General features: G+C 52.2%; 2 protein-coding genes across 19 annotated transcripts in view; one reads left to right on the forward strand and one right to left on the reverse strand.

Annotated features, from left to right (window-relative positions):
• Window positions 1-693: 693 nt before the first annotated feature.
• TMEM185B (transmembrane protein 185B) lies at window positions 694-6,249 on the reverse strand. The gene has a single exon (XM_012140208.4). The coding sequence runs from the start codon at window positions 5,800-5,802 to the stop codon at window positions 4,750-4,752; it is 1,053 nt and encodes a 350-aa protein (XP_011995598.2). The 5' UTR covers window positions 5,803-6,249; the 3' UTR covers window positions 694-4,749.
• RALB (RAS like proto-oncogene B) overlaps window positions 6,013-14,365 on the forward strand; it is an 84,599-nt gene continuing 76,246 nt past the window's right edge. For 5 of the 18 annotated variants that reach the window (XM_027965042.3, XM_042243974.2, XM_060411195.1 and 2 more), the window contains exons 1-2: window positions 6,383-6,439; window positions 11,629-11,724. The gene's annotated coding sequence lies outside the window, so the exon portion shown is untranslated. Of the gene's footprint in view, window positions 6,142-6,382; window positions 6,440-8,599; window positions 8,689-9,603; window positions 9,707-11,628; window positions 11,725-14,365 lie in introns of those variants that run through there. The other 13 variants (XM_042243972.2, XM_060411194.1, XM_060411188.1 and 10 more) reach the window with 5 other exon arrangements.

Below are 14,365 nucleotides of genomic sequence, written 5' to 3' on the forward strand. Positions count from 1 at the left end.
CCCTGCAGTAGAGGGAGGTGTTGAAACCCACTTCCCCTCTCAGGCCCTTCAGTGAACGATTTAGCCAACAGGACATCCTGAGAACACAGAGGTGGCCCATGAGCTCCAAGGGGATGACTGTCCATCACTGCTTCCTCCTGGCAGTCAGGGTCACCCTCCTGCAGCCAACACAGCCACCCTTGGAGTGGGGTGGGCGAGGGGCGGGGATCTCTGGGGATAAGTGTGGCTGCCACAAAAAGGGAAGAGGATTATGGCCATTTCCAGGCATTCCCTCAGGACCCTCTTAGTTTTAGGTGAAATTATTAATAAATGAAAACCCAGCAAGACCAGCAAAGGGCTCAGGCTACCCAGAACAAAGATATGAGTTACCCTACTGGGTTACATAACCCAGCCACCTGAGGTGCTGGCGGAGGCCAATGGGGCCATGGAAGGTAGCAGAGGAGGGAGCATCCCATAAGCTGTGGGGCAGACCAGTGCCTTTTACGGTCCCCTCCCTGCCATGGACATGGGTTTTAATATATCTCACCCAGTTTTAATTTTCCTTCCTCTCTTCTGCCCATAGGAATACAGGGCAGCAGTTCTCAAAAGTTTTTGGTCATGGGACTCCTTTAACACTCTTACACATTGTTGAGGCTCCCAAGGTGCTTTTATGTGAGTAGTAGTAACGTTTACCACGATAGACAGGAAAAACTATGACTTTAAAAAATATTATTTTTTAAAAAGAAAAAGTCCATTACATGTTAACTTTTTTTAAAAATGAAAAATAACAAGAAATCTAGTGAGTAGAGGAGTGGCATTGTTTTTGCATTTTTGCAAACCTTTAGCATCTGGCTTAGTGGAAGGCGCTGCGTCTCAGGTTTGTGTCCGCATCTCACCTGCTGTGGTGTGTCGTCTCCACTGAAGCATGAAGAGAATCTGCATCCCCCAGAGGTGTTGTGGGGAGGGGAGATGCTTGCAGGCACCTGGGATCCTCGGACTGCATTTGGAGGCCTGCTCTGGTAGTCACTTTAATCCACACATTCTAGAATATACAGAGAACATGACAGGAAAGGAAGAGACGTCTCTAAACGCTGTGGATTAAGAGGTGGATGAGGGAATCAACGCAGCAGCTCTGCGTCGTCTCCCTTCTTCCTCGGGGAGGGGTGATCCCTGCTTGGTCTTGAGGCCACTTGTGTCCCGCCAGACGGGAGCCATGATTTTGAAGCATAAGCTCATAAGGACACATGACTGATTTGGTCAGTAGCTTTGGTCACCCAGTGTCTGAACACCCTTCTCTTCTGGGCAGATCCTCTACTGAGCATGTTTCAGCTGAGCATGGCCAGCCTCCTCCTCCCAGCTCCACAGGAGCCAGGTCACTTCCCCTCTCAGTCCTAGAGTCTGAAGGGTGAGTGCACACCTGATTGCCATCACACCTTCCCTCCGGTACTGGAGCCTTGAGCTTCTGGCAGACGGTTGAGGAGGTACTCATAGCAGCAGGGCCACACTGGCGGCGTTTGTCATTCTGGTGGCAGCCTCTTGTGACAGATGGTGGGGTCACCAGCTGCAGCATCCTCACCAGACAGTCTCTGAGGTACAAACTTGCTGGGGTTTCCGGCAGCACAACTTCCCTTGATCCACACATGCCTGCTGAGTTTGGTCCCAGCCTTCCTGCCAGCGTGTGAGCTTCCTGGATGCTCCTGATGGCTTCCTCCACAAGTCAGAGGCCTGGACAGGCGGGTCCACTCTGACCCTCACCTGCTGCTGAGGCCCACCTAGACTCCGCTTCTTCCTTGTTTCCCAGCACCTCCCTGGCTGGTCCCCCTGTGCTCAGGCTGGACCTTTCCAGAACACCCTGCAGGGTCCCCAGGGAAACCCTCTTGAGTCCAGCACTGTTATAAACCCATTGTGTGTGGAGCCCCTAGAACCCTCCACACTAGAGGAGTCTTCATGCACGGTCTTTCTCATCTCACCTCAAATCCCCTCCTCCCTCCCAAGATTCCCTTCTATTATTACAATAGTAAACAGTGAACTTTAAAACATGACAGAATGCTTGTAAAACATTAGGGGGGAAATAACTCTACCACAAATTATGTGATTCCAGCCTTCAAAACTATCTCACAACATTGGTGCAGACTGTGTCATCGTTCCTTTGGCTTGAACTGGCCGCCCTGAGGTTGGGCTTTGGCCTTGTGCTTGGACCCACAGAACAGTATGTCATACACCATGTGTGAGTAGGGATTACAGGTCTGCTTGTGGGATTGGCTTGGCCTCTTGTGCTTCTGCCATGAGAAAGGACATCTCCCAGGGACTGCTAATCCTGCTACAGGATCTGGAATAGAATCAAGGATGCGGGATGCTTTGTGGGACAGACCTGGACCATAGTCTCAGCCTGAAGTGTAAGGCCCCAGGGTGAAAATATGTAATTGGTAGGGTGCTGAGATTTTTGAGGATGTTTCACAGTAAAAACTGATTAAGCATCTTACAGAACAAACTAGTTACAGAATTTAACACATGCTACTACCGTGGATAGTCAGAGTCGCACTGGCAATTAGGTAAGCCCCAGGCAGAGCTGAGACTGTATTCACTTTTACAGATGAAACAACTTTTCTACAACTGTCATTACCACCGTTCTTACTTAATATGGTCTTGAGGCAGGAAAGTGGCTTGACAGGGGAAGACCCAATGGGTGAGCAAGCGTGTCATCACATCTAGGCACTGGCTTTCCAACTCCAGGCCACCCTGGGATAGTGAGGAGATGGGTAGGGTAAGTGTGGGGGGTGACCCCCCAGGTTGGGAGGGATTGTTTCAGGTGTCAAGTCCCTGGCCTCAAACTGTAACCAGAAGGGAAGGGTTATCCCAATGCCGCCACTGAACCTGCCCTTTGATTCCTCAGGTAACCTTCTCCTTTCCTCCCAGATCTTCCCAAAGTGTAAGCTAAGCCGTTTGAGGTATTATTTGGGAGTGGAAGGGGCTTCAGGGCAGGGCTCCAGAAAGAAATATGGGCCTGAGGTTCCAAGTGAAGTTCACCCTGAGCCAGTGGCATCCTCCCATGTGTGCTGGCCTAGCTTTTCCCACAGGCAGGCTACTGTGATGAGTAGGCTGGGGCCACCTCTGAACTGCTCTCCAATGGACCTGCACATACATGTCTGGCTCAGAGTAGGTCCTCAATACATATTTACTGAGAAAGGGAGTGAATCCTCGCTTAGGAAACATTACACACACTGTTGCTCAGGCCACCTCCCACATCCTGAGAGCTGGCAGGGGCCAGCTGTGCATGGCTCTCACCTCAGTTCAGCTCTAGGTGATTAGACTGAGCTACGGCGCCCCTAGGCTACCAGGGACCTAGGTTCCAAAGAGCTGGCTTTTGCTGCAAGCTTGTCCTCTCACCAGGTAGACTGTTTACTTAAGTTCAGATGGAGCCTGGTAATAAGATCAATACTCCTTTTACTTTTAACCTTTTTGTTTTTTTTTTAAAGGGTAACCTCCTTTTGAAAGTATTTGTTTGTTCTTAGTCAGAAGAACATTACTCTCCTAGGATATGCTTTTCGCCCTTCTGATTCCCTGGTACCACCAATACCTAGAAAAACTACTTATTTTAAAAATAACCTGAGCTATTATTTCCCTGTCACTGCCCGATCAAGAAGGTTGGGCCTTAAAATAATACTTGAATCTGTTGGCCATTTCAGGTTATGGTCAATTTCTCTGGCTTTCCAATGACAAGTACAAACACCATTGTATCACGGCCAACTAAGATTCTATGATTCTTAGAAATGGACAAACCATCTGCTTCTTTTGATCGTTCCTGAAGAGATGTTCTTGCCTGTGTGGAATAATTCAAGGTGCTAAATACGCTGTCACTTTAGGGTCTGATACCACACTGGGGCATGTCACCTGTTCCCAAAGGACAGTGGTCCCTTCCAAGAGAAACCTCCCAACTGTTAGAATCATCTAACACCTGACTAGTAAGATCCTTGGGACCTTCAATCCCTGTATTCATGCCTAGAACTGATAAGACCCCACACCAGGACATATTCATGTTTTAAGCAATTTTTAACATCTGCAGTAGACATAGATATCTTCACAAACTTAAAATACTTTAACATAATACACTGCACAGAACTAGAATTCAACATAATATATATTACATTGCTAAAATAGTCATATAAATATGGGTGGACTCACTGCATTAGAAAAATTCACCTATTAGGCTATTAAAGACCAGTATCAGTAAAGCCAAAAGAAAAGCCATTTTAACAGCAGAAACACTGAAAATAACAACTATGAGGTTTATATGCAAGTGGTGGGAAAGAGAATTCTTTACATTTGCTATTATGTCACAGCAGGCACAATCTGAAATAGTTTTACGTTAGCAGTGTATAAAAATACTTTTCTAAATACTTTCGATAGGTATAGTACCACTTAAAAAAAACCCAGGTAGTTATTCCATTTGAGGACCTACCAGAACAACTCAATTTACTGCTCTCAGCTAGCTCTGCAAGCATGAGCCTAGAAAACAAGTTCCTCAAACATGGAGGCACACTGCACGTGTGCACACACACACACACACACCTACACAGCAAAAGAGCCTCCTGCATCTCTGGTGAATACTGATGAGTCACTGATAGGCAGCAATTTCAAAGCATGAAATGATGTTTTGAAGCCTGTTTTCAGTTCCAGATTTGGCATGGATGGGCAAAGAGGCCAAAGTAAGGTGGATTTTGTGTGTATATGACTTCTCTTCCACTTGTGAGCACTCCCCAGAAGAGAGGTTTAATCAGGCATGTCAATATTTAACTTGGGGGGTGGGGGGACATATTTCCCAGGGCTCTGTGTTATCACCACCCTGGCCTTCTTTCCAAACATTGGAGCAATTTTAGGAGCTTCTGGAGCCGATGTTTCTTCAGCATCTTCACTATCTTCATGATGTAGATCATAGGAAATGTTCCCATATTCTCTTAAAAATGGGAAAATTTCAAGCAGAAACTGACAGAAATCTCTGCGAATACCAAACCACCAATGGTTGCCCCCTTTTCGCCTAAACGTTGTGGCCATTAATGTGATTAATGAGAGCCAAAGGGGGACGAATATGGAGATGTAGGAGAACATGTTGTGTCCATCTAGCCTGTGCACCAGCAGAACCTCGAAAATGAGCAGCGGCACCACGATGGTTATCCAGCAGATGGCCATGGTCACGTGGGTTCTTCGCTGCTCAGCAACCACATCCAGGGAGCGCAGGAACAGGAGGGACCAGACGATGTAATAGAGGACCACCAGGCAAAGGAATGACATGAGGATCCACAGTGGCACAAACACGACCAGCCACGGCCAGTGGATGATCCGGTCCAGCCTGAGGGCAATGAAGATGAACTGCAGGATGTTGACGGAGCACAGGATCTCCAGCTCCAGGGACCGGTCGTGTCGGAAGCCCCAAAGGCAGGCGGCCACGGACACCGGGGACACAAAGAAGAGCGGCATGAAGACCAGCAGCCAGAAGTGGGTCCCCCGCTCCACCCGATCGCAGACCAGGACCTCGAACATGAGCAGCAGCAGGTGGATGCCTACGGCAATCAGCATGGCCTTGAACTCCACACAGGCCTCTCCCTCCGTGCGGTAGCGCGGGTTTCGCACCCAAACGCCCGCGCCGACAGAGGCGCCCGCGAGGGCCAGAAGCTTCCACAACCAGATGGGGGCGAACACGGCCCAGTAGCTCCATTGGATGACGCCGTCCAGTCGGAGGGGCAGCAGCACTGAGAAGAGCAGCAGGCAAGCGTAGATGAGGAACTTACTCGGGTTGAAGTCCTGGAATAGGCCCCTGGGGTTCATGGCCAGGCCGCTGCCTGCCTTCCGGTGGGTGCCGCCTCTGCCCCGTTCCCAGACCCGCCGCCTCGCCGCCTCGCCGGGGCCTTCTCTTGGTGGACAGCGGCGGGGCGCCGGCCGGGACCGGCTTCCGGCCCGCGGCACCTAGAGGCCGAAACACGTGCGCGCGCGGTCACGTGGCCTGGCCGGAAGGGCGGTGGGCGGGGCGTCCGCGCCGGCGCTCTCCCCGTGACCCGAGAGGCCGGGCGGCGCTGGGCGTCTGCGAGCGGGAGCAGCGCCAACCCTGCCGCCCGCCTTCACTCTGTACCCATTTGGAAAGCAGCTACTGCGTGTGGCGCGGGAAGGGTAGGGGCAGAGGATTCTGGCCGGGTTCCTGGCGCGCTGGTGGCTCCCTGGCCGGTCCGTTGCTAGCGAGCGGGCGGCGACCTCAAGCGGCCGCTTCCTGGCGGCGTCGGGAGTAGGGAGGCGGGAGTGAGCTCATATCCTCCGGCCGGGCAGGGGGCGGGGCCGAACAGCGGTAGGGGGCGGGGCTCAGCTCAGGGGGCGGGACCGAAGGGTGGTAGGCGCGGCCTGCCGCCGGCGCCCCACCTTCGCCCGCCGACGACGAGGGGGCTCAGAGGACCAAGGGGCTCAGGCGCCGGCGGTGAGGCTTGGGCGCCCGCTGCGCTGATGGCGGACGGCGTGGGAGCGAGCTGGGCGGGGGCCGGGGGAGTGTGGGAGTTTGTGAGCGAGGGCTTGGGTGCTGCTGACTCAATGCACAGAGCGGGGTGTGTGTGCGCGCGGGAGGCGGTGGGCTTGTGCCTGTGCGGAGAGGCGCTCGTGTGTGCTGTCAGCGCCCGGATTGTGCCTGGAACGGGCGGCTTCCGGGGCTGGACCCCGCCGGGCGGACCGCCGGCCGTTCTCTGGCCGTCTGTGAAGTGGCCGAGGCAGAGTGCCGGGGTGACTCAACCCCGAGGTGGAAGGTGGGCGATGGAAGGGCATTACACCCCGCAGCGTCCGTTGGTGAAGTTGCGACAAGCAGGTGCTTCCTGCCGCTGGTCATCCGGCAACTTAGAGCAGAATGGAGATTCCGATTGAGTCCCTCGTCCTCGTTTGACTTGTCTTGCCCTGCCTTAGTCTGATTCTCACAGATACTGTTGGGGCCAGGGGCTGGAGCCAGAGGTCAAGAAATCTGGCTTCCAGTTCAAGTCCTGCCACCCAGCCGCTGAGAAACCTGGGCAGGACGTGTGCTCTCTTGGCCTCAGGGGTCCTGGGCTGTAAGTTGGGGGCCGGCCGTGGTGGTATCCAGGAGCCCCTCTTGCCAGCTGCGCTGACGCTGGAGGCCCCTCCCTGCCTTCTCCAGCCTTTCTCTTTAGAGCCCTGGCTGCTCGCCCTTCTGCCCTCCAGCTCCCATAGAATCTGCCGCACTCAAGTGCTGGGCTCTGAGCCCGTCAACGGGGCTCAGCTGGTGTGGGGTCTCCCAAGGAAGGGGTTCCAGAGATAAAAGTGGGGGCCATGGTCCAGACACAGGAGCCCGCCTTCCCCAGTCCACCTCGACGTTGGTGAAGCCTGGTGAAGGGTGGACAGTCCCATCTCTCAAAGCTCTCCCACAGCTTCACCGCCCTCCCCTCAGCTGAGCCAGTTAGGTGGTCCTTAGGAAAGGGACTCCAGCTGAGTGAGCCTTGAGCTCAGACTCCATTCTTCAGGGCCCCGTGTTTGTTAGGACCCCTTGGGAGTCACTGTGGGGAGACTGTTGACTATATGGGACACCAGGTCCACCCTCCACCCCTTCCTCCCAGGCTCTAATCCATCTGTTTTGCATCCTGGTTTTTCTTTTACTGTTTCCTTTCAAGGAGGGATTTGTCAGCAAAAACAAAATTTAAAATTCCAAACCCCTCTGCCAGTCCAACTACAAAATGGGCTAATAATAGCACTTAGGACCATTTTGAGGTTGAGATGAATCTATACGGAAAACACTTTGTGTTTAGAGAAATGCAAGCCACATTTACCACACTGGGGCAAGTAAATCCTTTAGGGGTGGGACTGACTGGCAACCCCCCAGGGAGGCAGTGGCCAGGCCAGGTCTTCTGGGCCCTGTTGGAATGGGCAGAAATCCTGTAGCCAGATGACCTCAGGGTCATCTGTCTTTACTATCTTTGTGGCAGAGGTTAGAGTTTGGAGTATGTTGTCCCATACTTTACTGTCTTTGTGGCAGAGGTTGAAGTCTGGAGTATGTTGTCCCATCTCTGCAGCTCCTCAGGACAGGGACCTGGTTCTCTCCCTTCAGGAAGAGGGAATCATACGATGGCCAGTCACCATCCAAAGAGTCCTTGCTGCATCCTCCTGAGGGGATCAGAGCCTGCTTATGCGTTTGAGGTGGAGCCACAGGGAGAGGCTACTGTCTGCTGCCCTCACAGCTGGCTTTCCTGTGCCCATAGGCCTGGACCCTCAGTTCTGTACAAGACTCCTCTCCTTTGCTACTTTCCCTGATGTGGTTAGGGTCTCAAGGACCTACCCCTGTCTTTACAGTGACCTTTCAAGCTAACAGAGGTTGTTTGTTCTGTGCCAGGTGCTGACCACTCAGCAACCTTGAGGCTGGCATACATCCCAGAGCATAAGTACCCTGGCCCCCCAGTGCAGGCCTGTCATGCTGATTCTGGGCAGCAGCCTGCAATGTGTCTATGTCGCATGATCTCACCCCTGCTCAGCATCCTCAGCTGGCCTGGGAGGTCCCCCGAGCTTGCCTTGGCCCACCTGTGGTCCCCTGCTAGTCTGCCGCCCTCCCTCAGAACTTGCCATGCTGATCTCTGCATTTTCTGTTCAGGGCCAGCCCACCACCCCAGCCTCCCTCCTTCCTGAACTACCAAGACCCAAGACAAGGCTTCAGTCCCAGGAAAACATTCTCGACTCCTGGTGGGTTGATGACCCTTCTCTGACCTCCCTTCACTTCAGGGGCTTTGTTCCTGGGGAACCTCTTTCACTGGGTTGAGTCTGTTTGCCACCTTTTTCTCCATGAGATTGGAGCTTGGACCCCCAGGCAGCACTTACGTTACAGCTAGTGCTTGAGGGAAGTCGGTTGAGTGAATGAGTCCATTTGCACCTGCTCAGGATGGTTCTTCCCTGCCCCCTCGCTCTGAACATGTGGGGTCAGCAGCCAGGCCCAGTCCCCAGGTCAGCATCATGGGCCCTGTACTGTCCCTTCCCCCTCCTCCTGTCCCTTCATTCCAGCTTGGCATAGCAGCTCACAACAGTGGTCAGGAGCTTGGACACGGGGTGCTCAGCGGGTTCTCTGTTCAAGTCTCACTGGCCAGATTCAAGGGCCTCATTCCCTTCTGAAAGGGACTGATGAGAATCAGCTTCTGGGTTCATTTAGCTTCTCTGCATTCAGTTCCCTGAAGCTGTGGGACTGAGGCTCCCTTTCCGTGCCAGCTGTCAGCCAGGGATGGCTCTTGGCCACCCATTCCTGGTCAGTGGCCCCATTCACGGCCACCAGCATCGGGTTGCGTCATTCTTCCACTTTGAATTGCTGTGGCTCATTCTGCTGCATCGATGCTGCCTTTTCAGTTTTTAAGGACTCGCATTGGGCCCTGCTGGACGGTCAGTTCCCCTGAGTAGCTGGGACCAGGGCAGGAGTCTGGCCCCAGGAGACAGAGTCCCCCTCTGAATGTCCTCCTAGTAGTGACCTGGGCCAGAGAATGGTCTGTACAGAAGGCCCAGGGACGTTTTCCCTTGCATACCCACTTGGGTTTGCTCACCTCGGCATTTTCACGAGGAAGCCCAGCCCTCGAGGCCCTTTGTGTCAGCTCTGTGGTCTCCTCCATCTCCCAGGCCAACTTGTGAAGCCTGGTGCTGTTGTCCCCAAGCTCCGTGACCTTGGCAAGTATTCCCACCTCCAGTCCCATCGGTGAGATGGAGATGAACTCATAGAATTGTAAGTGTGAAATGAAACAATGTTGTATAAAAACTCAGAACACACTCGCTTATCCTGTCCTATTGGTGACTTTGGTCTCTGTTTTGGCCGTAGAGGAGGCGTCCCTGCTTCTAGAAGCCTGTCCTCTGTGCCGGGCGGTCAGTCCTGGGGCTCACACCACCAGGCACCGGGGCCCTATCCTCGCTTGCCTGGCTGTTCCTGGTGCCCTGAGGGCAGGGCCCTGCTTTCATCTCTGTGTGCACAGTTGCTAGGTCAGACCTATGTTCAGTAGATGTGTCCAGGAAAGCACAGGCAGGCAAGAAGGATGCAGCCGATGTGGCAGCTTTCCCGTGTGCTGAGCGACAGAGCAGAGCAGCTTGTCTAAAGCTCAGAGATGCTGCATTTACAGGGAGGAGTCTGGGCTCCCAGGAGTATACCCTGGAGCACCCCAGCCTTTCAGGTGCGCTGGGCTCAATATTTCAAAGCTCTGTATCATCTGAAGTTCATGGGGTGGCAGAGGCATGACCCTCATTTCACAGATGGGAAACTAGACACAACTATAGTTTTCTGCTGAATTTTCAGCTGCAGACTTTTTCCTGAGTCCTGCTGTTGGCCCAGCTAGTAGCCTGGCCCTGTGCAGTGGTTCAGTCCAGTGAGAGTGGACCTACTGAAGAGCCAGACTCTGATTGGGGCTCCTGGAGACTTAGGCTCATGTTTTAGCAGATTTTCCTCAACTTGTGTATTCATTTAACAAATACATATCCAGCATCTGCCCCATAACCTGGGCCCCATCCTGACGTGGGATGCAGCTGTGCACAGCTCTGACTACTCCCTTGCTGCCCCCCTTCCCAGTTCAGGAATCACCTCCAAGAAGCCCTCCCTGATCACTCCCTCCCTATGTACATCACCCTGTTTTGTTTCTCCTGTTTCCTCTATGGTCACTAAATACACGCTTGCTTTAGGAAAATCTGGAAAATGCGTTGTTTAGAGGGGGAGAAAGCTCTCATCTTACTACCCACACAAAATCACTATTAACACTTCAGTGTAGTGCGTTCCACATGGTCACCTCTGCAAAAGACATTTCATTATCCAAGTACCATTTTAGTCTGCTTTTTTGCTTAACGTTAATCCTGCAACTCACTTATTTTTACATCTCTGAGTCATGAATTGACTGCCCAATTGATGGTGTCTTACAAGCACTGTCAGCCTGTTTTGAAATCCAGCTCTTCCAAAGGGGGTTCTGTTGGCTTCTGATGGTCGCCTGGGGGGCACTGTCAACTTGGGAGGACTTTGCATTAAATTTCACGTACATTCAGTTGCATGGTGTTTTTAGGCCATGGCTTTAGTGCAAACTCAGACTCCCGCCTGCCTGAGTCCTGGCTTGTTAATGTTCTCAGGGCTAATTTTGTTCCTTCCCTACATCTAGGGTCAAAGTCGAATGCCATTTCTGTCTGATGGGGCTGTTTATCATTCCCCTTCCACGCAGGGAATAGCCCTTGGTCGGGGGGTGGGGTCCCAATTTTACTTCGATGCCTCTTACTAGCTACCCCAGCCTGAGATTCTTTTTCTTTCATGATACATGAAACAGTGGTATGTCTTATAATCAATGATGTCTCCAAGGTGATGAAATAATATAAGGAGAACCATCTCAGGTCCCCATAAATTCATCCTGAGCGTCTTTTTAGTGGCCCCACGGGGTTGTCCCTAGCTTTCCTCACCTGTTCCCTTGTTGCATCTTGGGGTTCTTCCTGTTCTTTTCTAAGATAAGAGGCACTGTTGTCTTTCTTACTCCACGTAGCTTCTTCTGCACTCATTTTCTTACAGGTAATTCCCAAAAATCGAATTGCTGGATTGAAGGAATGAATATTCCTAAGGCTCTTGACATATGAAGTCTCGTGTTTTTAGAGGTTGAGTCTTTTTCTTTCTTCTGGTTGTCTTTGCAGAAACAGAATCAGTACGAATCTGCCACTACTGAGAGCAGCTGGTCGAGTGCTTTCCATCTGTAAAACTCCACAGAGGTGAAGGATAACGTTAATAAGGTAAAAAGGCCCCAGTCAAATGTAGACTCAGGTGTTGGGCTGCATAAGATTGAAAGTCAACTAAAAACCAGGACTGGTTTTGACGTGTGTGTGGGATCATTGGTTTATTTGGGGTCAATCACAGTAACCTCCAAATATTAGGAACCCATAGACTGAGCCCTGGGATTATTTAATTTGTTGTTGTTTAGTTGCTAAGTCGTGTCTGACTCTTAGTGACCCCATGGGCTGCAGCACGCCAGGCTTCCCTGTCTTTCACCATCTCCCAGAGTTTGCTCAAACTCATGTCCATTGAGTTGGTGATGCCATCCAACCATCTCCTCCTCTGTCACCGCCTTCTCCTCCTGCCCTAAATCTTTCCAGCATCAGGGTTCTTTTCCAAATTCCAATTTATTTTGAGGCATCCAAATATAGTTAAACTGCATTAATTCAAACTGTTTTTTGTAGTTGTGGGCAAGAAGCGTCCTGAACGATGGGATATTGTTCAAAAAATGGTAAGCCACTCAAAATCCATTGTTTGTACTTAAATCGGCACTACCAGAATATTTTCAACAGTTCACATGTGAAATCTAAGTCTTCTTCTCCCAGTCTCATGTACACTATTAATTTACTCCCCCAAAAGTCTTCTATGACATAGGGTTAATCCTCACTCCTCTTCTCTCCTGGCTTTGTCATAAATTGTGGGAGCATGGAGAAGGCAATGGCACCCCTCTCCAGTACTCTTGCCTGGAAAATCACATGGACGGAGGAGCCTGGTAGGCTGCAGTCCATGGGGTCGCTAAGAGTCGGACACGGCTGAGAGACTTCACTTTCACTTTTGACTTTCATGCATTGGAGAAGGAAATGGCAACCCACTCCAGTGTTCTTGCGTGGAGAATCCCAGGGACGGGGGAGCCGGTAGGCTGCTGTCTATGAGGTCGCACAGAGTCGGAAATGACTGAAGCAACTTAGCAGCAGCAGCAGCAGTGTCATGGATAATGTGTTCACTGGGGCAGAAACAAGACGTTTGTCAGCTTTAAATCATGATTTCTCTCTGGAGTACCTCTCATTCTACTAACTGGTGCAAAGTAGCAAATGATAATAAACAAACCAACAAGTACAAGAAATGCCTCTGCCTATCACTCAGTGGCCCCAGGAACTGTATGAGGTTCTTGTCTTTAGGGGACCGTCAGTCTGGCCTGCCTGGTACATGGAGACAGTGGGTCACAGGGTGGAGTCTCCCTGCCACAAAGCTTTGGCAGCTTCTCATTTCTCAGGACCGAAGCCAAGCGCCTTCCCATGCCCTTTGAGGCCTGGTTGACCAGCCTCCCTCCTCCCATCTCTCTGGCCTCATTTGACTGCTGGCCGCATGGCTGCCTCAGGGACATCATGGGTTTGCGTGTCTGCATACCCCTCTGGGGGCAGCTGGGATTGAGCCTGGCTCCGCACTCGGGCTTCAGGCCATCCACCGTCACTCTGCCGTGGGCATCTCCCAGGACGGTTGTGTGCTGGGCCCTATGGCCTTGACCCCAAGGACTGCTTACTCAGCCATACAGTCACACGGCACAGACATGACACTCGGAGCAGCCCCGGAAGAGCCAGAGAGTGGACCAGAGGTCCCTGGGCTGAGGCTGATTAAACGTCAGCTGGAAACGAGAGAAAGAGAAGCGTTGGGAATAAGCTGTCAGGTGAAGATTGGGCTGGCTGGGGGATGGGGGAGGAGGCTGGAACCGAACCCTGAACTAGATGGATGCCGGAGGCCCCCAGTGGATTTAAGCACGAACCGCAGAAGGGACCACCTGGATTCAAGGCTCAGCTCTGTCATTTACGGAGATATTTGTCCCTGACCAGATGACCCAGCGTCTGTGAAACGGGGATGATGACTTTGCCCCTCAAGGGATAAAGGCCGGCTGATAGAGATGCAGGGCTGGCGCATTTGGGCAACAACCACCATGTGTGCGTACCCGCTGCTTGCCCTCTCTCACCTGTGCTGAAGCTCAGAGAAGGGTGTCTTCGCAGGAAGCGAAGACAGAGTCACGCTTGGGAGGGGGTCGTGCTTGAGGGGGCACAGGTAACAACTAAAGGGGAACTTCGGTTCTGTAGCGTAAATAAGCCCAGGTGACTGTACCTAATTCATTTCTCCACCTGGACCCAGGTCTGTTTTATCAGTTAAAGGGACCAGGACAGGGCTGGGGTCTCCCAATGCAGCGCTGCTGGCTAAACAAGCAGATCCCTCAACTCAACCCCAACACCCCGAATCAGAGTCCTTGCAGGTTGGGTTCGGAATCCAAAGTTTTTTTAAAGCTCCCTGGATGATTCCAGTGTGCAGCAAGCTTTCAGAACCCCCAGCCAGCTGACCTCTGACAGGTTATCTTAGTCCTTGGTGGTAGGTTTAGTGCTGAGTCGAGTCTGATTCTTTGTGACCCCGTGGACTGTAGCCCCCCAGGCTCCTCTGTCCATGGGATTTTCCAGGCAAGAGTACTGGAGTGGGCTGCCATTTCCTTCTCCAGGGGATCTTCCTCTCCCAGGGGTTGAATCTGGGTCTCCTGCATTGCAGGCAGATTCTTTACCAACTGAGCCACCGGGGGTTGCTCCTTAGAGTCTGTGTTTCTGTCCCCGTCAAATGCCCTGTGCTGCCATGGGAGCACCTGGCCCAGAACTCACC

This window comes from Ovis aries, chromosome 2 (assembly GCF_016772045.2).
Source record: "Ovis aries strain OAR_USU_Benz2616 breed Rambouillet chromosome 2, ARS-UI_Ramb_v3.0, whole genome shotgun sequence".
NCBI lineage: Eukaryota > Metazoa > Chordata > Mammalia > Artiodactyla > Bovidae > Ovis > Ovis aries.